Source organism: Anopheles bellator, chromosome 1 (genome assembly GCF_943735745.2).
Source record: "Anopheles bellator chromosome 1, idAnoBellAS_SP24_06.2, whole genome shotgun sequence".
NCBI classification, from domain to species: Eukaryota; Metazoa; Arthropoda; class Insecta; order Diptera; family Culicidae; genus Anopheles; species Anopheles bellator.
In genome coordinates, this window is record NC_071285.1 from 57,178,028 (window position 1) to 57,197,100 (window position 19,073).

Sequence of the window (19,073 nt, forward strand, 5' to 3'; positions counted from 1 at the left end):
GTTGTTGGCCTAGGCGTCGTACGTCTCGTGGTCTGTGAAAAGAAATCGGTATCAATTAGAAATTCTCCAAGGCAGCAAGACCCCCGCTACGAACCGTTGTGGTAGGACGTGTCGTCGTCTGCCGTGTGGTGGTAGTTGGAGGCAGATATTCTTGAGACGGCGTAGTTCTGCGAGTTGTGGTTGTCGGACGACGAGTGGTCTAAAATATATGCAAATGACATGCAAATGTAACGTCCAATCGGTGCGGCCCTTAAGATGGGATGCGAACTTACCGTGGTGGTGGGCCGAGGTGTTGTTGTGGATACGCGGTTGGGCAGCGTGAACGATTGGTCCGGTTTCGGATAGTCGTATCCGCAGCTTCCGTCGGGGTTTTGGGCCGAAGGGGCACACTTCTTCTCGGTAGTCGTTACGACTACCCGTGGCGTCGTTCTGGTAGTAGGTCTGGTCGTGAACGGCGTCGTACGGCGCGTTGTCTGAAAAAGGGGCAGACGACATTACAAAGTTATGCGCTCCGCGATTTCATAACACCGCCCCGTAGGTCATACCGTAGTCGTTGGCCTTGGGGTCGTCGTTGTTCTTCGTGTAGTTGTGGTCTGGAACAGACAAAATGGATTAAAAGGACTCATAAATATTATTATTATTATTTATTCACAGAAATGTTCGCCGTTCAGGCTTAACATAGGGAGAAAAAGAGCAAAAATGCTTACAGACTAATGAGGATAGGGATGACGAATAAGGAGAGAGAATGGGAAGGAGAGGATTATATAAAGGAATCTAGGAGACGAGAACGGAAGAGTTCCAAAGAGGCATTCAAGTCGAACAGGCTTCGGTTGATATTACCGCTTAACATACGCACCGTAGTTGGTCTCTGGGTGGTGGTGGTCGTCGTCGGGGGAAGATACTCATTCGGGAGCGTAAATGATTGCTCCGGCCGCGGGTAGTCGTAGCCACAGCTTCCGTCCGGATTCTGTTCGCCCGCCGCACACTTGCGCGGTGGCACCGGTTCCTCGAACGGCACCTTCGGCTTATCGTAGTGGTAGCCATCCTCCTGCAGGATGTTGTTGCCCGCGTAGCCTCCGCGCAGTATGGTCGCAATGTCCGCCGTGGCCGTGCCCAACGCAAGCGCCACACTCACCAACGTCACCAGTCGGCTCGGCTGTTAGGGATGGTAATTGAAAGACATAAACATTAACGCCTCTGCCTTCCGTTTGTGGCCCCAAACGGCGAGCTAGGGCAAGAGTCATGACCCGGTATGATTAATAGCTGCCAACGCCGTCCGAACGCCGTTCGTGTGACGATCTTTGCCAGGGGTTAACCAGGCCCAGTCGAAGTCATTTGTAACCGCGCGAACCGCTGACAGGTCCTCATCACCTCGATAAGGAAGGGTGCCTGCAATTTACGATGCACCAGAAAAGGCCACACGTCAAGGTCTGCCAAGGTCCCTGCCTCTGCCCCTGCCGCCCGCCCGATCGTCTAATTTACGGTACGATCCTCGCGATGCGTCGTCGTCAGCTGACGCTTCCCGCGGAGTTCGGTTCGGAATGTGTCATCGAAAAGGAAACTCCAACCAGAAACTCGCTGCGTTGCCCGAGAACCGACGCGCGGGATTAATTTACTCAAGGCCCCCATCGCGCGCCGGTACTTGTCGCCGATCGAGTACTTTCAATTTCAACGTGTGTGCCACGTGTGGTGCGAAGCCGTGTCCGCGTATCGGCGTACACCTTATCCATCTTCATCGAGAACCCCCCGAGTGCAGGTCAACACTGGCGCGTTTGATCGATTGTGCAATTCCACAAGATGCGATCCCGGCCGACGACGAGCTGCTAATGAACGTTCCTATTTAATAGAACAGTAGGTAGTTAACATTCCTGTACCGGCCGGTAACCGGGTAAGCAATTATTGTCTCAGGCTCAGTGTCAGAGAATCGATTATTTGTCTCCTAATTGTAGACTTGGCACGCATTCCCCACAAATATCATCGACGCGATCGGAAGCTTTCGATCATAAACTACGCTTGCGCGAACCGTGCGATGACCATCGATCGATTGCTACTCGCGTCGAATAAGTGACCCGATCCGATCGATGATGGCATTAACGAATAATTTACTCTTCTCACCGGTTGACCCACATAGGCGCGTTGTGCCAGCTGATAAGGGGGCAACAAAGTAAGAATTTATGCTGCCGCCAACGAGTGCCGAGTTTTAGGAACGCATTTTTCATCGTAACGATCACTGAGTGTGTGGTACCGACAGGAGTCATCCGGCACCGCAAAGGTTGTAGCATCCCACCAACGGCGCCGAGTCGAACATCATAATCAACCCCGGCGAACCGAACGCACCACTCGTCAACATCGACGCCATTAGCACAAACAACAATAACTAATTACTTTCGATTATCGATCGCCGCGGCTGGTCCCGGGCGAAGGCGAATGATGCATGGGCACATTCGATCCGAAGAAGCGTTCGCCGTCACCGCAAAGGTCACCCGGTCTTGGCGCAGTGCCGACGCGACCTGCCGAATGCGCTCGGGGCACCGGCTGCCAGTTTCGTAGGTGTCATTAGGCACCTGTTGCCGGTGGCTCCGGCCACGATTGTCGTACGCTCCGGATTCCATTCGTTCAGCTCCTTATGCAAATGGGGCCGCGCGACATGACGTGCGAGATCTTTGTTTTACGCTAAGTGGCCGCTCATCGTGGGAAGAATGTTGTACAAATGACCTTTGTAAGGGGTACTGACTGATTTTTGTCATAAAGTTCTCCGCTAGTGGGGTCCCACTGCTGATAAGCCAGGGTGATTTGGGTAAAAACGGGCGCATCCAATCGTAAGAATACAATGCGGCGGCAAGCGACGAACGTGACTCACGAATATCCCCGCCGATAGAAGCGCTCTCGGGTGCATAAAACCAACAAAAAGCCATCGCGCTCTCTAACGACCGGTGCTCGGTAAACTTTCTGCACCGTTTGACCAGCTGGCCAGTCGGTAAAAAGCGCGGTGGGGCCTCTCCCCCGTTCGTTGACGCTAAGTGGAGTGGACACTTTACACGCGCTCGAGCCCCGTGCTAAGAATCGCTGTCGATCGCCGTCACCAGAATGTCCATCAGCGCAGTGGCACTTCGGCTGTCCAAATAAGGTTGGCAGTCAAATTAGTTGACTTCAAATTGCGATTTTTTTTGTGTGAGGCTGTTTGAGGTTCGCTTCCTTGTTGTGGTGGTGCCGAAACATTCCGCAACCGTAACCTTTCTCTACAATGCACGGCACGGGGCAACTCTGGGCAACCTTCTGACCGCTCGTTGCGCCGAGCCCGAAGGTCACCATTCCTGTTCAGACCGGGGCGCCCTGGCCGCAAGGGGTCAGCGAAAAAGAAATGAAGCGCGCAAAGCCATCCAACAACAAGATGACGCCGGTTACGCAATGCCCCCACATTGCTGCGGCCACATTATAACTGGTTCGACACGGAGCGTTCGATCATCGAAGGGCATCAGCTGTAGTGTTTTGTTCGCTGGCGGCGTCGGCGACGGGTTCATCGAGGTCTCGTACGCGTCCCGGCGAGAATAGGATGCTGTAGGGTTTGTGGTATCGATTTCTAATCTACACTGACTTCTTGTTCGCGATCGAGGTTCTCCGCTTATCACAATTTACGGTTTACGGTTGCGGATCGTTCAAAACAGATCGTCCTTCGATCAATTAAATGCGCTCGGCGCTTTCCTCGAGCAACACGCGATCATGGGGGGGTCGTCTTTTTCTTACGAAACCCCCCTTTAGCTGGATGACCGTCGCGCATCGGGCATCGGGGCTATTCGAATTCAATCAATCGAAACGGAATCGAGCGCGACAGAATTAACGCTTTGTGGCTGAGGGCACCGGTTGATGGACTTGCGCGCGCGCGTGTGATGATACGGTTTGAAGGTCGCCCGCGGCCGAGATGCTAATGGAATCAACAAGCCAAGAACCGGAGGTGGTGCTCCTTTCCCTTTCGATGGCCGCGTTTAGATGACACTAAAAGCAACCACCCCGTCAGCCATCGGACTCGGTGCGACGATTCTACGCATTTAACGGATTATGTTTCCTTGGGTTTCGAGCCCCGATTTATGAAGCTAATTCGGATGCGATCCAAAGTATAAATTTAAAACCGAGTCCAAATTTAAAACTCAAACTCGATATGTGTTTTGGAGGGGCCTAAGCACTACTAAACGGTCGATCGGATCATGTAGTGGTTGTGAAAATGAGGCAAAAGTAGCCTCGCGTCGCGAAGGCTTATCTTGGCCACCATCTCACATCTATTCGGTTGCGGCCGCTCTTTAGGCCTCAACCGCACCCCCGTGCGAGAGATGGTCGTTATCTTAAGTTGAGTTGCTGCCAACCATCAACAACTCCGGAATGGAGTCGGTGTGACGGTGAAGAAAGAAAGAATGGTGACAATTCTCACTCTTAACGCGAGAGTCACTGACCCGTGGTCGCGTTTGTCAACGCACAAGTTGGGCCGTCGTCAACTCACACGTTGTTTAGGCTAAACACCAAAATGGGAGCACTATTTTGCAACCGACACTCCCGGGCCACTGACTGGGGCATCGCAGATGACATTCGCGCACTCTGGAACCTCCGCAGCGTGGCTCAATGCAATCAGCTGGGAAGCATCGTGTCCCCAAATGCTGAAAACCGCAAGAGTGTCACGGTCTAACCGTCGTCGTCGTTGCCCTGTCCCCCGCGCCAAGCATACCGGCAACGTAACGCTCATTAATACAGCATAAACGGCTGGCAGCAGTTTGTTTATTTCATTTAAGTGTTGGCCCGCCAATTCTTGGAGGGAGCGAAGGATAGCGTTCAAAAACTAGTGTCAACCTGACACCCGATAGCCGACAGTGGAGGTAACAACTGGTTGAATAATGCGCCCATTTGTTTGAATAACTGTCTTCGCCGGGGTGCCAAAAGAATGTCCAAACTGAAGCCAAAACCCGGTGCCGGGATAAGATCGCAGATCGAACATTCTTTCACCCTGTGCTCGAACGGCGGCCCACAAAAGTGAATGATCGATCCTTTCGGTGGGACGATCCCACTGGATGATCGTTACGAAAGGGAAGTGAAAACGGATCGCCAAAGGTCAACGACACACCCGACAATGACCTCAGTAAACATAGCATACCTGACGTCAACGGGCCAGTTTAATGAGCGTTTCGAAATTTGGCACAGAAAAGAGAATAGAAATGTAGCCACCATTAGGTGAGATGCTAATTAAACTGCCGGTGGTGACCTCTGGCGCCACACTGGTGATTAGTTCCCCGAAGGATGCTGATCTTGTGGCACACGTCTGAAGGACACACAGTTTGGGTTTCCGCCAAAGTGGGGCAAGCATTGATGAAACGCATGATGCTTCGTTTAGCGTGCCTCAGCCGACAGCCATCGTCATAAATCGCGCCATCCTACGACACGTCCAATATCGGTCAGATCGACGGCGAAGACGATAATCGTTATCACCCCGGTTCCACTAACCTCAAAATACGCGCGCAAGATGCACCCGAATCCTGGGAGAAGCAGCCCAACGAAATCGAAACCGAAAACCCCGATTGACCAACCGGTTCCCGAGCCGTTAGCCGGTGACCTATCCGCGGCGACGTTCACGGTCCACCCAATTAGCATAGGCTACGAGCCGAACGGTTCTCGACTGTGTCAGTGTCATGTCGCTGGCTTGACCAGCGCCAGTGCCAGTTATGCAACGAGCCACCTATTAATCCACGGGGGCGCCACATTGATATGCTCCACTGGCCGACTTTTCCTGGTCCCTAGAGCATAGGGTTTTGTCAAACATACAACCGGCCGTTCTCCCACATCAAATCAAATCTCGAGTGGGCTTTGATAGCGAGAGGATCGAGATGTCCGATGCAACGGAATGGTCCGGCTGCACCGGCTGCCACTGGTCGGTGGCCACATGACAGCCACTCATCGCCGCCAATGTACCTGATGCAAGAGTGACAAAAGTGGAGCATTAGCATAACCAAATATCAATCATCCATATTTATGAGCGCCCGCCAAACACTAACTACGCAGTCTAGGGACTGGGTTGCCAAATCTTCCTCCTCCAAGCGGAGCGGAGCAGGAAGAGAACAGTTTGGGCGTAGTTGGTGGGCGCATATGACAGTTCAACCCGGCCTTTGGGCTGGCCCTGGGAGTAACTAGTGGGACCATTCAAAAACGCGGTCCGTGCAAAACCTTGGCCAAACAGATTCAATGGCTAGGGACGGGTGCGCCACGATAGTGGACCCTCTGCATCTCATGATAATGAGGTTTCCATGTCGCCGCAGTCCAGCCGATTCGGAAGGTTCCACCATGCCAACACTCCACGATGGCGCACTGATTGGCTGGCCGGGTGCTCCGTTTGGTGTGCCGGCTGATCAAACAATGGGCTCGTTAAATGTCACCAACATACGGCAGAGCCGGGCTCTGATACGTAATCTCTGGTGAGAAATTGAAGAAAGATTTCCTTTGTCGGAGTAACGTTGCATTCCGAATTGTGGTAATCAATAAGCATTGTAAAAATATGCTCAAAAATTAAACAAATTTAAAAAAAAACCGACAAAGAACGACAACGCTGCGACAAGCGACGAACGCGAATCCCACAATAGCTTCAATCAAACCACAAACCCAGGGAAATACCTGTTAGTCAGGTTGTTTTCTATAATTTAAATTTAAAAACCTTGAGAGAGTGAAAATCAGAGTCCTTCAAAGATTGACTGGCATCTGTGAATCATCCCACCGGCACAGCAAGGACAGCAGCAGGATATGTGTCATGCGTCGCGAAAGACCCGATTTTGCACAGAAGCTTACAGCGCGCCCTTCTCAAGACGACATCGGATGCAAAAAATCTATTTTCCGGCGAGACAAAGTGCGCTCGGGTACAGTACCGATCAGAAGTTTAATCGATTCGTTGACGACATTTGCATAAACAACACATAGCGCGTAAATCATGATCATTTATCCAGCATTTTTATCTATCGGAACACCGCGGGAGACTTCACACATCGGGAGTCCGATTCTAACCCAGCACACCAGCAGCACTCTCTCCGGTCCGGTCTCTCACTCCACAAACTCCGACCGGTGTAACGTGGGAGCGATGAATTGCTGTCCCTTTTGCTGTGATCGTCACAAAATATCAGCATTCTTTTAGCCGGTCACCGGCAGCGCCGCCAGTGGCAGATCGGATCGGTGGCAGCCCAGCTCCGGGGGAGCTGAGAACAACGCACGATCGCACCGACTCGCGGAGCGTGTCTAGCATCCGGATGTGCCCGACGCCAAGCTTCGGCGCCAACGCAAGCCACTTCCATGTATGGAGCTGACGAGTTAATTTTAAAACGGATCTAAAACCATCTGTCCCCATGCAAGCTTGTCGCACTGTCACGTCGGCGGACGTGCCTGACATACACGTGTAGTCCTTGTCGGCTCGCGTTCAGGCCACCGAGCCCGCCACCGGAATTCGGTTTAGAGTCCGTTTTTACACTCGACCCACCCCCTCACAAGAACTCACCATTTTCGAGCACTGGAACTATTCACGGGATGAGATGATTTAGCACTGAAACGATCCTCTGTGATGTCGGTTCGGTATCTTCATCCGTCTAAAGTCTAAAGTTTCCGTTTTCGGCACCGTATTTGCACTTCAAACACTTACAGGCAGCAGCATCCGTGTACCGGAAGTTCGTTATGTTTGCCGTAGGCGATTAATCTATTTGAAACGGAAGCACTCGGTGTCCTGGCGTCGTGTCCATGAGTACCGTGCGGCTTGTCCCGTACCGTCACACATGCACACTACAACTAGAACTCCCGCCGCACGGGATGGGAAGCTCCGAAGAAAACGCTCCAAGACGCGCCAAAATCCACAGCGGACTGAAATGCGCTGCGAATTTCAAAGTCTTATTTATACGCGCCGCGTGGTCCGCGAAGACGACAAGATCGTCGTCGCGATGTCGCCGCAGTCAGCGCGAACATCACAGGAGATGGATGCTGCCCTGCGCGTGGTGTCGAGGGCCGCCATAACCGGGCCCGCTATGCGGCGGAGGGGATACAGCATCTTGAACGCGTGATTCTCTTCGAAAGACGTTGTGTTGGAGATGTTGTACAGGAATTCTCACGGGTCCTAAAAAAATATTAATAATATTACTATACCAACCATTTTAAGAACAACGCACTTCAATAACGGCAGCGGCGACTGCTCAAAGGTTACTACGATTACTATAAGCTCGCTGGCATTTCTAAATTTGACAGTTGAGACAGGCACTTGGTCCATTTGAGGGATTTATAAAAATATTTTTAAAAATAGTCCTTTCGCTTGCCACGTTGACCTACGGAACGAAACAAGTTAAAACGGCACGTTCTTCAATTTAAAAGTAAATTTAGAATCAACAATTACATTTTAGTCACGCGACATCATTCTTCGACTCGCGATGCGACACTACACATCTTCGCGAAATGAGCCGTGCGCGCACTTTAGCGTCGGATGCTGGCCATTTTTTCAAGACCAAACGGAAGCCTTCGGGGCCAAAACGATGCGGTTTGAACCTAGCAGGGGCTGCTAGGCCCCTGCATGTGTTTGGTGGGCTTTTAATTGGCGGGACACAAAAACTGTCTCGCCGATCTGTCTCGACTTCCTTCGAGCACGGTTTGTGGAGGGTTGCACAGAGGGTACCATCAACCCGATAGACGGGCCCATCGGACACGGGTGTTAACGTGGGCTACGAAGAGGTCAGCAGATGGTGTAGGATGAAAAATTAATCGATTGTTTGCCGATGACATTTTAACACACCACTTCAGATGATGATGATGATGATGGATTTGTTGGCAATTTTATAAGTAGCTTTGCAACGTGGCCCACAAAAAGCGAAATATTTCATAGAGCCACGATTTAATAGTTCGTCCCGTTGAGATGGTAATACGGTAATCGCTTCTGAATTGTTTTCAATTGCACACATTTCAAACTAACCACCCATCAGGAACTGATTATTAGACAGTGATAGTGACACCTATTGCGGGCCTACAGAGGAACGGTCTTCTTGTTAGCATGCAAGTCCTAGCTGCGCCGTAAAACGGAAGGTAATGGACCATTGGAGACGTGACAGTACTTGCATTCTGTTTTATTGCCATCTAATAGCACCGGAGATTGTCCGTTTATCTTTACTTTTGTGTGGAATGGTCAATTATTTTTTTTTAATTCATAACCAACTGCATTATTCTATAAATCTAAACCGTAATATATCTGACCTCGTTGAGCATACCTGGTTTGCTCATCCGTCGGTTATGCTCACGTGTTGGATTGCCCTGCAGTGTCCATATAGGGTCATCTGGTTTAGCCACCGTTACCAGTATGCGTGAGAAGAGCTACCGAACACCCAGCGGTCTAAACCTTTGGAAAATATGTGCCTCATTTCCTTTTCCTTACTAGATCAAACCCATTGCCGGCTACTACTGCTCCACGGAGTCCGTAATATTGGACGTACCTGTATCAACTGCTTCGAATATTAATGTCATGGCCGAGGGCACGTAAGATGACGATTATCGTCCGACAGAGTTTTGTGGGTTGTGATTAATTATCAGAAGGACGAGTGAATTCTTCCACTGACCGACGTACATTCATTAATCCTTCGATTCGAACGACACCATTAGCCATGAACTATGGTGTGCCATCGTAGAAATTTGGAGACATACGAAGCTGTGTGCAAAAACATCAAACCCCAATCTGCATCATTCCGTTTGCCATATGTCGAAAGTAACACCGAAACCTGCACAAATGTGAGAATCCCCACGCGGTTCGTACTATCGCAGCATAAGCGCCTGTGCGCTTCTGCGGAGATGCACGCACCCCTCATGCATTCGAAGGCGACCTCGAGGAGTCGTCCCGTTGTGACCCAGTCGCGATCGCCAATGGATTGCGGCGATCAACGGCAGCAGCACCGCGGTGGCTGCAAAAAACCCGTTTCTGACCACGGCTGACCTGCGACACATCGATCTCCGTGTGTAGGACCGGCATCGGTGCGATAACGGCACCATCGACCTATCGAGAGCTGTCGAGAGAGAGACCCCAGTCCAGTAACATTTGTGATGATGACACCGAAAATCGTATCCTTATTATTCCTATTGTGCAGGACGCACGCGCAAATATGCAAAAAGGAGAGCCAAACGCGAACGATCCAAATTCCGTGCGCCAGGTCACACGAACGTGCGTGTTCAAAACGGCACGAAAAGGAGGACGAAACACGATAAAACAAAAGCGCGGCCACGAATGAAAGCAACCACATTGGAAACGGTGCTCGATCGGGTCAGAGTGGTTTAAAAATTCAAACAAGCTCAACGAACGACCCAGCGACGAACCTTCAGTCGTGGCGATACTGGCCTATAATAAGCGAAGCCAATCATGGCGTTCGATATTTGTTTTAAATCGATCGTAAATCAATCGCCTCGTCTGAGACCTGGCAAGCACGCGAGCATAACTACGTCGAAGCACTTTTTAAGTGACACATTATTGAATCGGTAGCCCCCCCGTTAAAGGGGGGAAACTTTAATTTAGTTTTACCTTCAGTGCTTCAGTGCGGACCGCGCAGAGTGATTAACGATAAAAAAGAACTGTAAAAAATCGCTAACAATTATCGTCTCCAATACGTGTGCCACCGTCGCCACCGTCATCTTTGGGGAGATGAGAAGCGACCTTGAAAGTAATGCCCCGCAGCCAGCGGCACTTGTAACAGGATCGGCGTAATTTATGGCACAACAACTACATCCGAAAAGCGACCCGAAGTGGCTCGGTTGTTATTATAATACAATCAGGGTGGAGCGCAGAGGGCAAAGGCAATGCCACTTATGCCGCGACTGTCGAACCGGGCGGACGGAACCTCGCTTGCCTTCGGTTCTGTCGAAAAGTTCAGCCTCCCAAACCGGAATGAAGCGAAAGAGAAAGGGGAGGATGCGACGCCCGATGATCACTTATCGGATACTCTGCCACGGGTGGTGTCCTTATCAAACAACCATTCGAGCAGCGGACGTAAAGTGCAGCCATCAACTGCATCGGAGTCGCCCGTCCTTTCGCTCGCCAGTGGGGTCAGAGGGTTCGGCCATCGCATTTCGCGATGCTACGTCCGCCGAAATGGAGTGGAACTTTGCGCTTGTTTCCAATCACGCTGGCCACAGGCCAGTGGCCTTGAAGGTGCCAAGGGTGAGACTATAACCATAAGCCCATTATCGTCACCAACTGCCTATGAGAGGTGTTTGTTCGATCGATCCACTCGGGTCGTCAGTCTGGCTGAGCAAGTTTGGGCGTTTTCCCAAACTAATTTAAGCCTGGAGAGTCACCCAACAAGAAACTGTCAGACGTTTGAAAATAAACGAAAGAAAACGATTTAAATATTCGAGATCATGGCGAGGGCCGTCTGGGGCTTTCGTTTCAAAAGCGATCCTAAAATAAAAAGAACAGTCCGTCTGAAGAATCTCATCTAAACCGGAATCGATGGATACTAAAAATGCTGCCGCTTCTATTCTCGTTCATGCTATTTCGGACGATTCGGCTTAAATTTGGAACCGATCCGTTGGCGTTTTTTTTCTTCTTTCTGGTCGTTGTGACGAACAAAGATAGCACCAAAGTCGGTCTCGATCGAACGCGCATCCGGTTTGCGATATAAATCGAGAACCAGTTCCTAAAACCAAGCGCCCCAGCCCACGATCACCGATCGGAGCTTCCTAGAAAGATGCCAGAGTACGCAGATTGTGATTTTTATGGCAACACATCGCTCGCTGGTCGGCTTCGTAAATCCGCAATAAACACGAATTGTCACCCCTCAAGATGTGGATCGTCTCAAGGCGAGCCGATAGAAGTGTAGAAGTGTAGGGAGAAGAAGGAAGAATTGTTAACAGACAAGAATGCAAGGGCAGCCCCCGGGAAGATCGGTTCAGAAGGCGCACGGCAACATTGAACTAGATCCCATTGATGACCATTGCCACTCGAACTAGAACGTACTGACACTGAATGGTGGCGCACTGCTGAGATCTGGCTGAGCATATTAAATAATATCATCCTCACCAACATGGAGCCCGCCGGGGGGTTTGATTTTGAGCGTCGTTCGACAACTTTTACGCACTTTGCATTAATTAAGCCAGGTGCTAGGGCTGGTGTCGGATCCGCAACACGCGGTGACACTCGTCCCTCAAGGTAGCCCGGGTTTAGTAAACATTCATAACTTTACAACCGGATTATTCCAAAGCCGTGGGATTCTGCTTTGAACGGAGATTCTTCCTCTCGGTCGAACCGAACATGCCGTGGGCAAACACGAAGCACCGGTTTGAGCGTATTCCCATATCCGTCCGTTTTAAAATAAATAAAATGTCACTCATCAATTTGTTCGCCTTCGAAATTGGTGGATAAAATAGTATTTAAAAATATGTCGATATCGTTTATGGAAGACACTTACCCATGACCTTTCCGCAGCAGACGTGCGCTACGACCTTGCCGTGGAATACAATGCACTATCAGATAAATGATGTGCCCTGTGATTTATAGCAGCCAGGATCGAGAAGCTGGACCCACATACCGGACGGTCCGCAAGATGATGGACGGTTCTGCAAAATAATGGGGAGAACAATAAACTTAAGCCACAAGCCATGCTGTCGCGGGGCCCCCACTTTTAAGCCTAGTTCCCCACAGAAGCGATCCACTTCGGAATGAATCCGATTAGTGGCCACCCGGCCAATTTGATGACACTTCACCGAAAAGCATCCCACCGGTGTGCCAGCGTGCAAGATAAATTACATTTCAAGCTTATGCTAATCAACAACCGGGTGCCGGGCGAAAGAAACGATTTGTCATCTTTTGGCATCGCTGCCATCAATCCAGCCAGAGGGGTCGGGATTCACACCTGTTCTGGCTGCCCGCTCTTATAGGATCTTCGGATAATCCCCAGCCGACGGTGATAAACATAATTTAGCCAAACAGATCGAACCAGGGAGGCCGATGAATGGTGTCCGGTGATTTGTTGGGGACGTTGAGACCACTCACAGCACGCTTTTGAAGGAATCTATCGAGCGGCCACGTTCACCTCACCGAGCAACGTTCGCGCCGAAGGATTCACACATTTTGGGCAATTATCGACGGTGTCCGCGTCCTTGCGTTAATTGCACGACAACGTTGCACACATCAACCATCCGACAGCGGGTTCTCAGCTTGATGTCGCCTGCGGTGGATTGTGCGCTTCTCGGTGCGCGATAATCGCTGTCCGACGCATCTGGAAACTCGAAGCCCTCGGGCGCGCATCTCGAAAGGTGGACAGGTGCATGGCCCCCATCGTGAGCTTTCGATCGGAAGCAACTGGTCGGCTGATTAACGATAATTGTCCTCTTCCGAGTTTGGTTCCCAGTCGCGCCTGTATGTTCGGTAGCCTAGAAAACACATCGGAGGAACACATCTGCAGGCAAAATATTAGAAACAAAAATGAAAGGCTGCTTTGGGTTACGGTTTGAATTTCCGTGTTCCAGTGTCCCCGGCATCGGTTGAATTGGCCTTGGCCTACGGCGGCGGGAACGCCTGTCCGTGTGGACAGATTGTCGCACATTTTCGCATCACCATAAAATCGATGCCGGTGCGGCGAATTAAGCGTGAGATTTTCCTCGAAAGAGACTATTGACCTTCCGTTGCGGAGAATGTTGGGAGACCATTAGGAAGCACTTGGGAGGACAGGGAAGCAATAGACACTCGTGACACAGTCGCGGCGCGCGAATCCGATACAAATGAAGCGTCAATCAAGCAGTTGGGCTACTGCGATGCGTGCCACTTATTTCACCCCACTCAGTAGGCTAGCACCGTGGCTTCGAATTTCTCGCACGCACGCGCGTGCCTTTTCAACTTTCGCAACAATTGGTGCGAACGAGTTTAAAAGACGTAAATTTACAAACCGGGCGTCCTTTTCCTCTTGGACTCGCCCAAAACGTCCAACCTTTATCTTTACAAGAAACACTTCGGAGGCCGGTGACGATGCCTCAACGGTAAACCTTCACGGCACGCGCGATAACACTTTGACATTGACGGTAACATCTTTGGTTTTATCATAACTTTAATCATAAATTCAAACGTCATTTGGTAATTAATTTTACGACTATGTTATTCTAATGAAACATTATCAACCTTCGCGACCTTCGAGACGGTCGTTCGGCGATAAGCACCCAAACGCGCAATCGAGCGTGACATGTTTCAATAGCTCGTTGAGATGCGCCGAATAAGTCGCGTAAGGCGCCCGATAAATTTGTGAATTAAACTTCAAGACAATCAATTCAAGGGAGACAACATCGGCCTGTTACTTTCGAAACAGTTTCAAGTGCCATAAGATTGCCCCTGAAGGTTCAGTGTGTTTTCGGCGAACTATCGAGCCATCTTCAAGCCCACCACCGTCCGGGACCAGCCGATTCACTCGCAGTGCTCAACGTTGAGGCATTTCCGACCGAATGTGTCCTTTCAAGTGCGGTGATCTTCAACGCGTCGCCGGTTGGATCCCTGTTCATAAATTATGAACTTTTATCGCACGGGCCGACCGATTTCACCATCCCCTCAAGGACTCGGTCAATGGCGGGGACCTTCGAAGACGGATCATTAATAATAATGTTAACTTTAAGGTCCATCACCGCCATAACTTTTGGGCAACAAATTGCATTTAAACTCGATCGTCGCCACCGTCTGCGGAGGGTATGCAATTATTTATTACCATGGATCGTGTCAAGTATCGTTTTTTCTTGCAAAAAAATTGTAAAAAATATTGAGTCTGATTCAAACAATGGCAAGTCAACGAACAGGCATCCGTGTGGCCCATTAGCGCTTTGGGATGATCCTCCACTTATCTTCAAGCTATGCGGCTCAACAAATTTTTTTTACAACACAAATAAAACGGCAAAAACCGTCCCGCCCGTCATTAAAACATAACCTTTTAGGAACGAATAAACCGTCGGCTGGGCACTATCTGAGAAGTCGCATAAACACGACGTCGCGCCAACACGATGGCTCAGTTCGAAGTCCCGTGCACCACCATGCTCTAGTATCGCTTTGAGCATCCTCAACGCAAACAAAGAACGGCACACAGCACGTTTAGATGGCCAATAAAACCCGAAACCTGTTCGCATAGCATAGCCCAGCTTAAACGGCTGCGGGGCCACCCGTTGCTGGAATTTCGACGCGTGATTCGGGCGGCGGCCCGCAGAGACCTTCGGCTCGAAAGGGCAGCGAACGGTGCCGGTCTGGCAGCAAACGATGGCTTCCTGAAGAAGAGACTTCCGACCGACCGATAGGCGGCAGCCGGCGAAAACGATACACAAGATTAACTTGAGTCCATTTGATTTCACGAATCAAATGGCCACTCCTTCGGTGGTTTAATAGAATTGGGATCCTAGTGCGGAAATGTTGGAGGGCAATAGAACGCTAGTTCCGGGATGGTGACAAACGGTTTGCCAATTCGTCATGGAACCGATCTCGTTGAGTCCATTTACTTGCAACCCGTAGGACACACGTCGCCGGACGGAGATCGATCTAAACGAGCAGGGTGGATCACAAATGCTGACGATCTACGGGGGCGAAGTTTAATTTTCTCACCCACCGTACCCACGCATCGGTCGGGCTGGGACGGTAGGATGGATCGGTCTGATTGCGTCATTGGCGCATTCAATGGACGGCGTTCGGTGGTCACTGGTCATGAATGCAAACAACCATCAACCCGTCCGGTTTAGCCCGCCCAGTAGCAGGCTGAATGGTGGGCTCGGGCGGAATGAAATGATGAATTATGGTATGCTGGTGACAGCAGCCATCAGAAACTGTCGGTCATAATATTCCATTCACGTCCTGGTCAGTCCTCAGGCTCGGTTGAGCAGCACGTTTCCTATGATAAGCATCACACACGATTTCGGACATGCAGATATTCCAAACCTAGAACGATGCTTATCGGGGTGGACAATCACGGGGCACGGATTAACATCCTATTAAAGACGTTGCGACTGGGCTATCCTCATTGTAAGAATGTTGGCAGTAGGTTCTTTCAAGTTTTACGTCTTCGGATGCAGTTAAAAATAGTATCGCTTGCATGGAGCTCTTGTTTGCGATTATAATTAAGATCTTCTTGGTTATACACCTTTCTCCTCGCATAAACATAATCATTTTGCTAAACGGGCCCGTGGCATGGAGACAGGACAGGGCCAAGCCAAGGCCACTCCACACCACTGTGGTCCTTTCACCTACAATATAGAATATGTGTATATATTTACCACTTTTTCTTTAATATTGTGTTGTCTCTTTACTCACTTCTTTTTTATCTCTCTCCAGCTAACCTTTTTTCGTCTAAGATATATTTTCCTAATTTGCTCTTTAATGCTACCACCGGCAGATCTGAACGAATGCATTCGGCTCCGAGCCGCCCCAGAACCATACACTTTATATACTCTCTTATGATACAACAGAGGACACATGGTCAGAGGATGGGGATTACAATCCGGAGGGAAAACTGGAGCCTAGTAATGGATAATAAGTCATATCTGGCAAATTTTCATAGGTTGATTCAATAAAATCCTTCACACAGACTGCACCTTATCAGAGCGGTGCGCGGTGTTTGGTTTAGTTGTTCAGCATGTTCCACAGATCGTCCTCGGCGTTGTTGTTCGCCTTCTTGGAAGTGCCGCTGGCGCTCTTTGGCGCTCGGTTGCTTTTAATATCAAGGGATGCAAAGTCCTGCTCAACACTGGACTGCGTTTTCGCCTTACCACCACTCGTACGTCGTGAGCCGCCGGCCTTTGACTGGCGCTCAATGTTATCGTTCCGTACGTCCACACTGTTAACACCGGCCGATGATGGAGCTGTGGCTTGGGGACCGGTTGACGAGGAGTACGACTCAAAACCGGTCCAACCGTCATCGTCGTCTCCACCGACAGAACCGTTGCTGGAATTCTGATACGATTGTGGCAAGCTATTGGAATTGCTATCGTCCCCGGAGCGTTGCTGTTGGTAACCTTGCCGGCCATTCATCATCGGACTGCTGATGCCACTGTCCGCCGAAATGTTGCTATACTGATCGTTGCTACCCGACGGTGTGCTGTAGCTACCACCGGGTCCACTCAATCCGCCCCAACCTTTACGGCTGACCTCGGTTACCTGTGGCATGAATGGGGAAATGCTTAAATGAATAGTGCCACATAGGCAGGAGCCTGAAGAGAGGTTTGTCTATTTGTATAGCAAATTTAAAAAATAAAATCTGCCCGACTAGCATTCTGAAGCAACAAATACCAACCTTGGACGCCAGGTTTGTCACCTGCGAACCTACACCTTCCAGCAGAGTACCCTCCTTAACCTAACAGAGGGAAACGCGACACAGCGGGAACCAAAGAATAAAATGGCCATCATGGAACCAAACATAAAGATAGGTGTAAAACAAAGAAAAGATTGCGTGCGTACGTTAAAAAACGATAAAAGGGATTCAAAATACGAAATAAAAAGTGCGTCATCTACCTTCTCCGAAACGGTTCCAGAAACTTCTACTACCTTTTGCGAAGCCATACTTCCATACTTGAGGGCATTTTCCTTCGCGACGTTTGCTACCTTCGAGAACACGTTCCAACCCTGGGCGAAAAAAAGATCCTTAGTAGGCTATGAAGGGTGATCACTCGGGGCAACGAGAGCACCTACCGTAGCCAGCGATGATTGAACTGAATCGAAGAGTTCGTGTGATTGACTGCGCGGCGGAGGATCCATCGAGTAGCCGAAGCCGGAATACTTTCCTCCCTGATTTGGCGGTAAGTTCCTGTACGGGGACAATAAACAAACGGTCAGCGAACGGTGGTAACATATTTTCGCTATCGGTACGCACTCGGGCCGGGAAGCGTTCTCCTCCTGTTTGCGGCTAAAGAAGTCCTCCTTCTGTGCCTTAAACTCGGGCGTTTGATACTGTTGGTAGCTGCCACCGTCCTGATAGTACGACGGCTCACTGCCATTTTGATAGCCGCCTCCCATCGAACCGCTACTTCTGGAATGTGAAAGTGAGCTGGACCCGTTGCCGGTGCTCTGGCTGTTTGCTCCGGAAAATCCGGCCGCCTTCAAGCGTCCCGCAGCGGACGATTCGTCCCACGGTTCGCCCTGCGCTAGTGTACTGATTTTATCCCGATACAGGGCCGCGGCACGCGTATTGTACTTGCGCTGAATCGGCAGCGTGTCGTCCCAGTCGTCTTGCGAGTCGAAAAACTGTCTTGCCCGCAGATTTCCACCGGCCTTCATCTTTTCCAGCTCGATGTCCTTCCACTTGTCCATCGAAACGGAGCGAACGAACGAGAGGTGCACACCGAGCCCACGGTGTTTGCCGGAGCACTCGAGGCAAATCCAGATTCCGTACGTGACCGAAACCCATTGCGGGTTGTGTGTTCCACATTCGAAGCATTTCTGCATTACATTTTGAAGCAAAGCAAGGAATACTATAACCCATATGGTAAGGGGAGTTGTAGCCAAAAACAATCACTTACATTGTTTCCATCAGATGGCTTCAACTCACTCAGCACCCGACGTGTACGTGGACTGGCCATTGTTGCTACGCGCTACGCGGTGCTCGAAACACTCGATACTACGTTACGATGGATTCACCGCTAGAAATGCAGCGTAATTCACGATGCACAATCTTGGGTCGCAGGCGAAACTGTGCGGATGTAGAAAACGGGGCTCCCACGGTCGGATCCGGGATGCAAACACTTTCACCGCAACAAACACTGAACACAAGAGAAGGTTCCCGTTGCGTGCGAGCACCACATGTCAGCAAACGGATTCTCGCATTTATATCCACCCGTTGCCTGGTCGCTGGCGGGACACGGATTGCAGATTGTTGTGAAGAAAAAATCAATTTTCTACACTTTACTGCTCGCAATTCGCGAACGCTGCCCGAAAACCAACACGAAGAGTGCACGCAAAATTCGTAAACGTCAAACGACGTGTCACGAAACGCTTTGACGTTTCGTTCGTTGCGTTTGCTAAAACGTCAAACTATTCGTCCAACGTCAAGCTCGATTCGAACCGAATTCAAATTGTCTAAACCCTTACGGCGACAGAC

General features: G+C 50.3%; 2 protein-coding genes across 5 annotated transcripts in view; both read right to left on the bottom strand.

Moving 5' to 3' along the window:
- LOC131215960 (integumentary mucin C.1-like) overlaps positions 1 to 10,659 on the bottom strand; it is an 11,712-nt gene extending 1,053 nt beyond the window's left edge. The window contains 5 exon segments of the mRNA XM_058210356.1: positions 1 to 32; positions 95 to 199; positions 273 to 593; positions 809 to 1,156; positions 10,636 to 10,659. The exon segment at positions 1 to 32 is cut by the window's left edge and continues 181 nt beyond it. Coding sequence (XP_058066339.1) covers positions 1 to 32; positions 95 to 199; positions 273 to 593; positions 809 to 1,156; positions 10,636 to 10,659 — 830 coding nt within the window.
- A 5,424-nt stretch (positions 10,660 to 16,083) lies between these two features.
- LOC131207507 (ADP-ribosylation factor GTPase-activating protein 1) lies at positions 16,084 to 18,875 on the bottom strand. Of its 4 annotated transcripts, XR_009156823.1 has the most exons (7): positions 18,496 to 18,875; positions 17,850 to 18,415; positions 17,669 to 17,783; positions 17,492 to 17,602; positions 17,274 to 17,333; positions 16,295 to 17,137; positions 16,084 to 16,227 (listed from the first exon to the last, which is right to left on the bottom strand). XR_009156823.1 is itself a non-coding variant. In XM_058200137.1 (6 exons), the coding sequence occupies exons 1-6, from the start codon at positions 18,553 to 18,555 to the stop codon at positions 16,604 to 16,606; spliced, it is 1,413 nt and encodes a 470-aa protein (XP_058056120.1). In that variant the 5' UTR covers positions 18,556 to 18,875; the 3' UTR covers positions 16,084 to 16,603. The 4 variants fall into 4 exon arrangements, 3 of the variants coding, with proteins under 3 accessions (XP_058056120.1, XP_058056109.1, XP_058056128.1); XM_058200137.1 differs by having other exon boundaries at positions 16,084 to 17,137; positions 17,525 to 17,602; XM_058200126.1 differs by having other exon boundaries at positions 16,084 to 17,137.
- Positions 18,876 to 19,073: the final 198 nt, after the last annotated feature.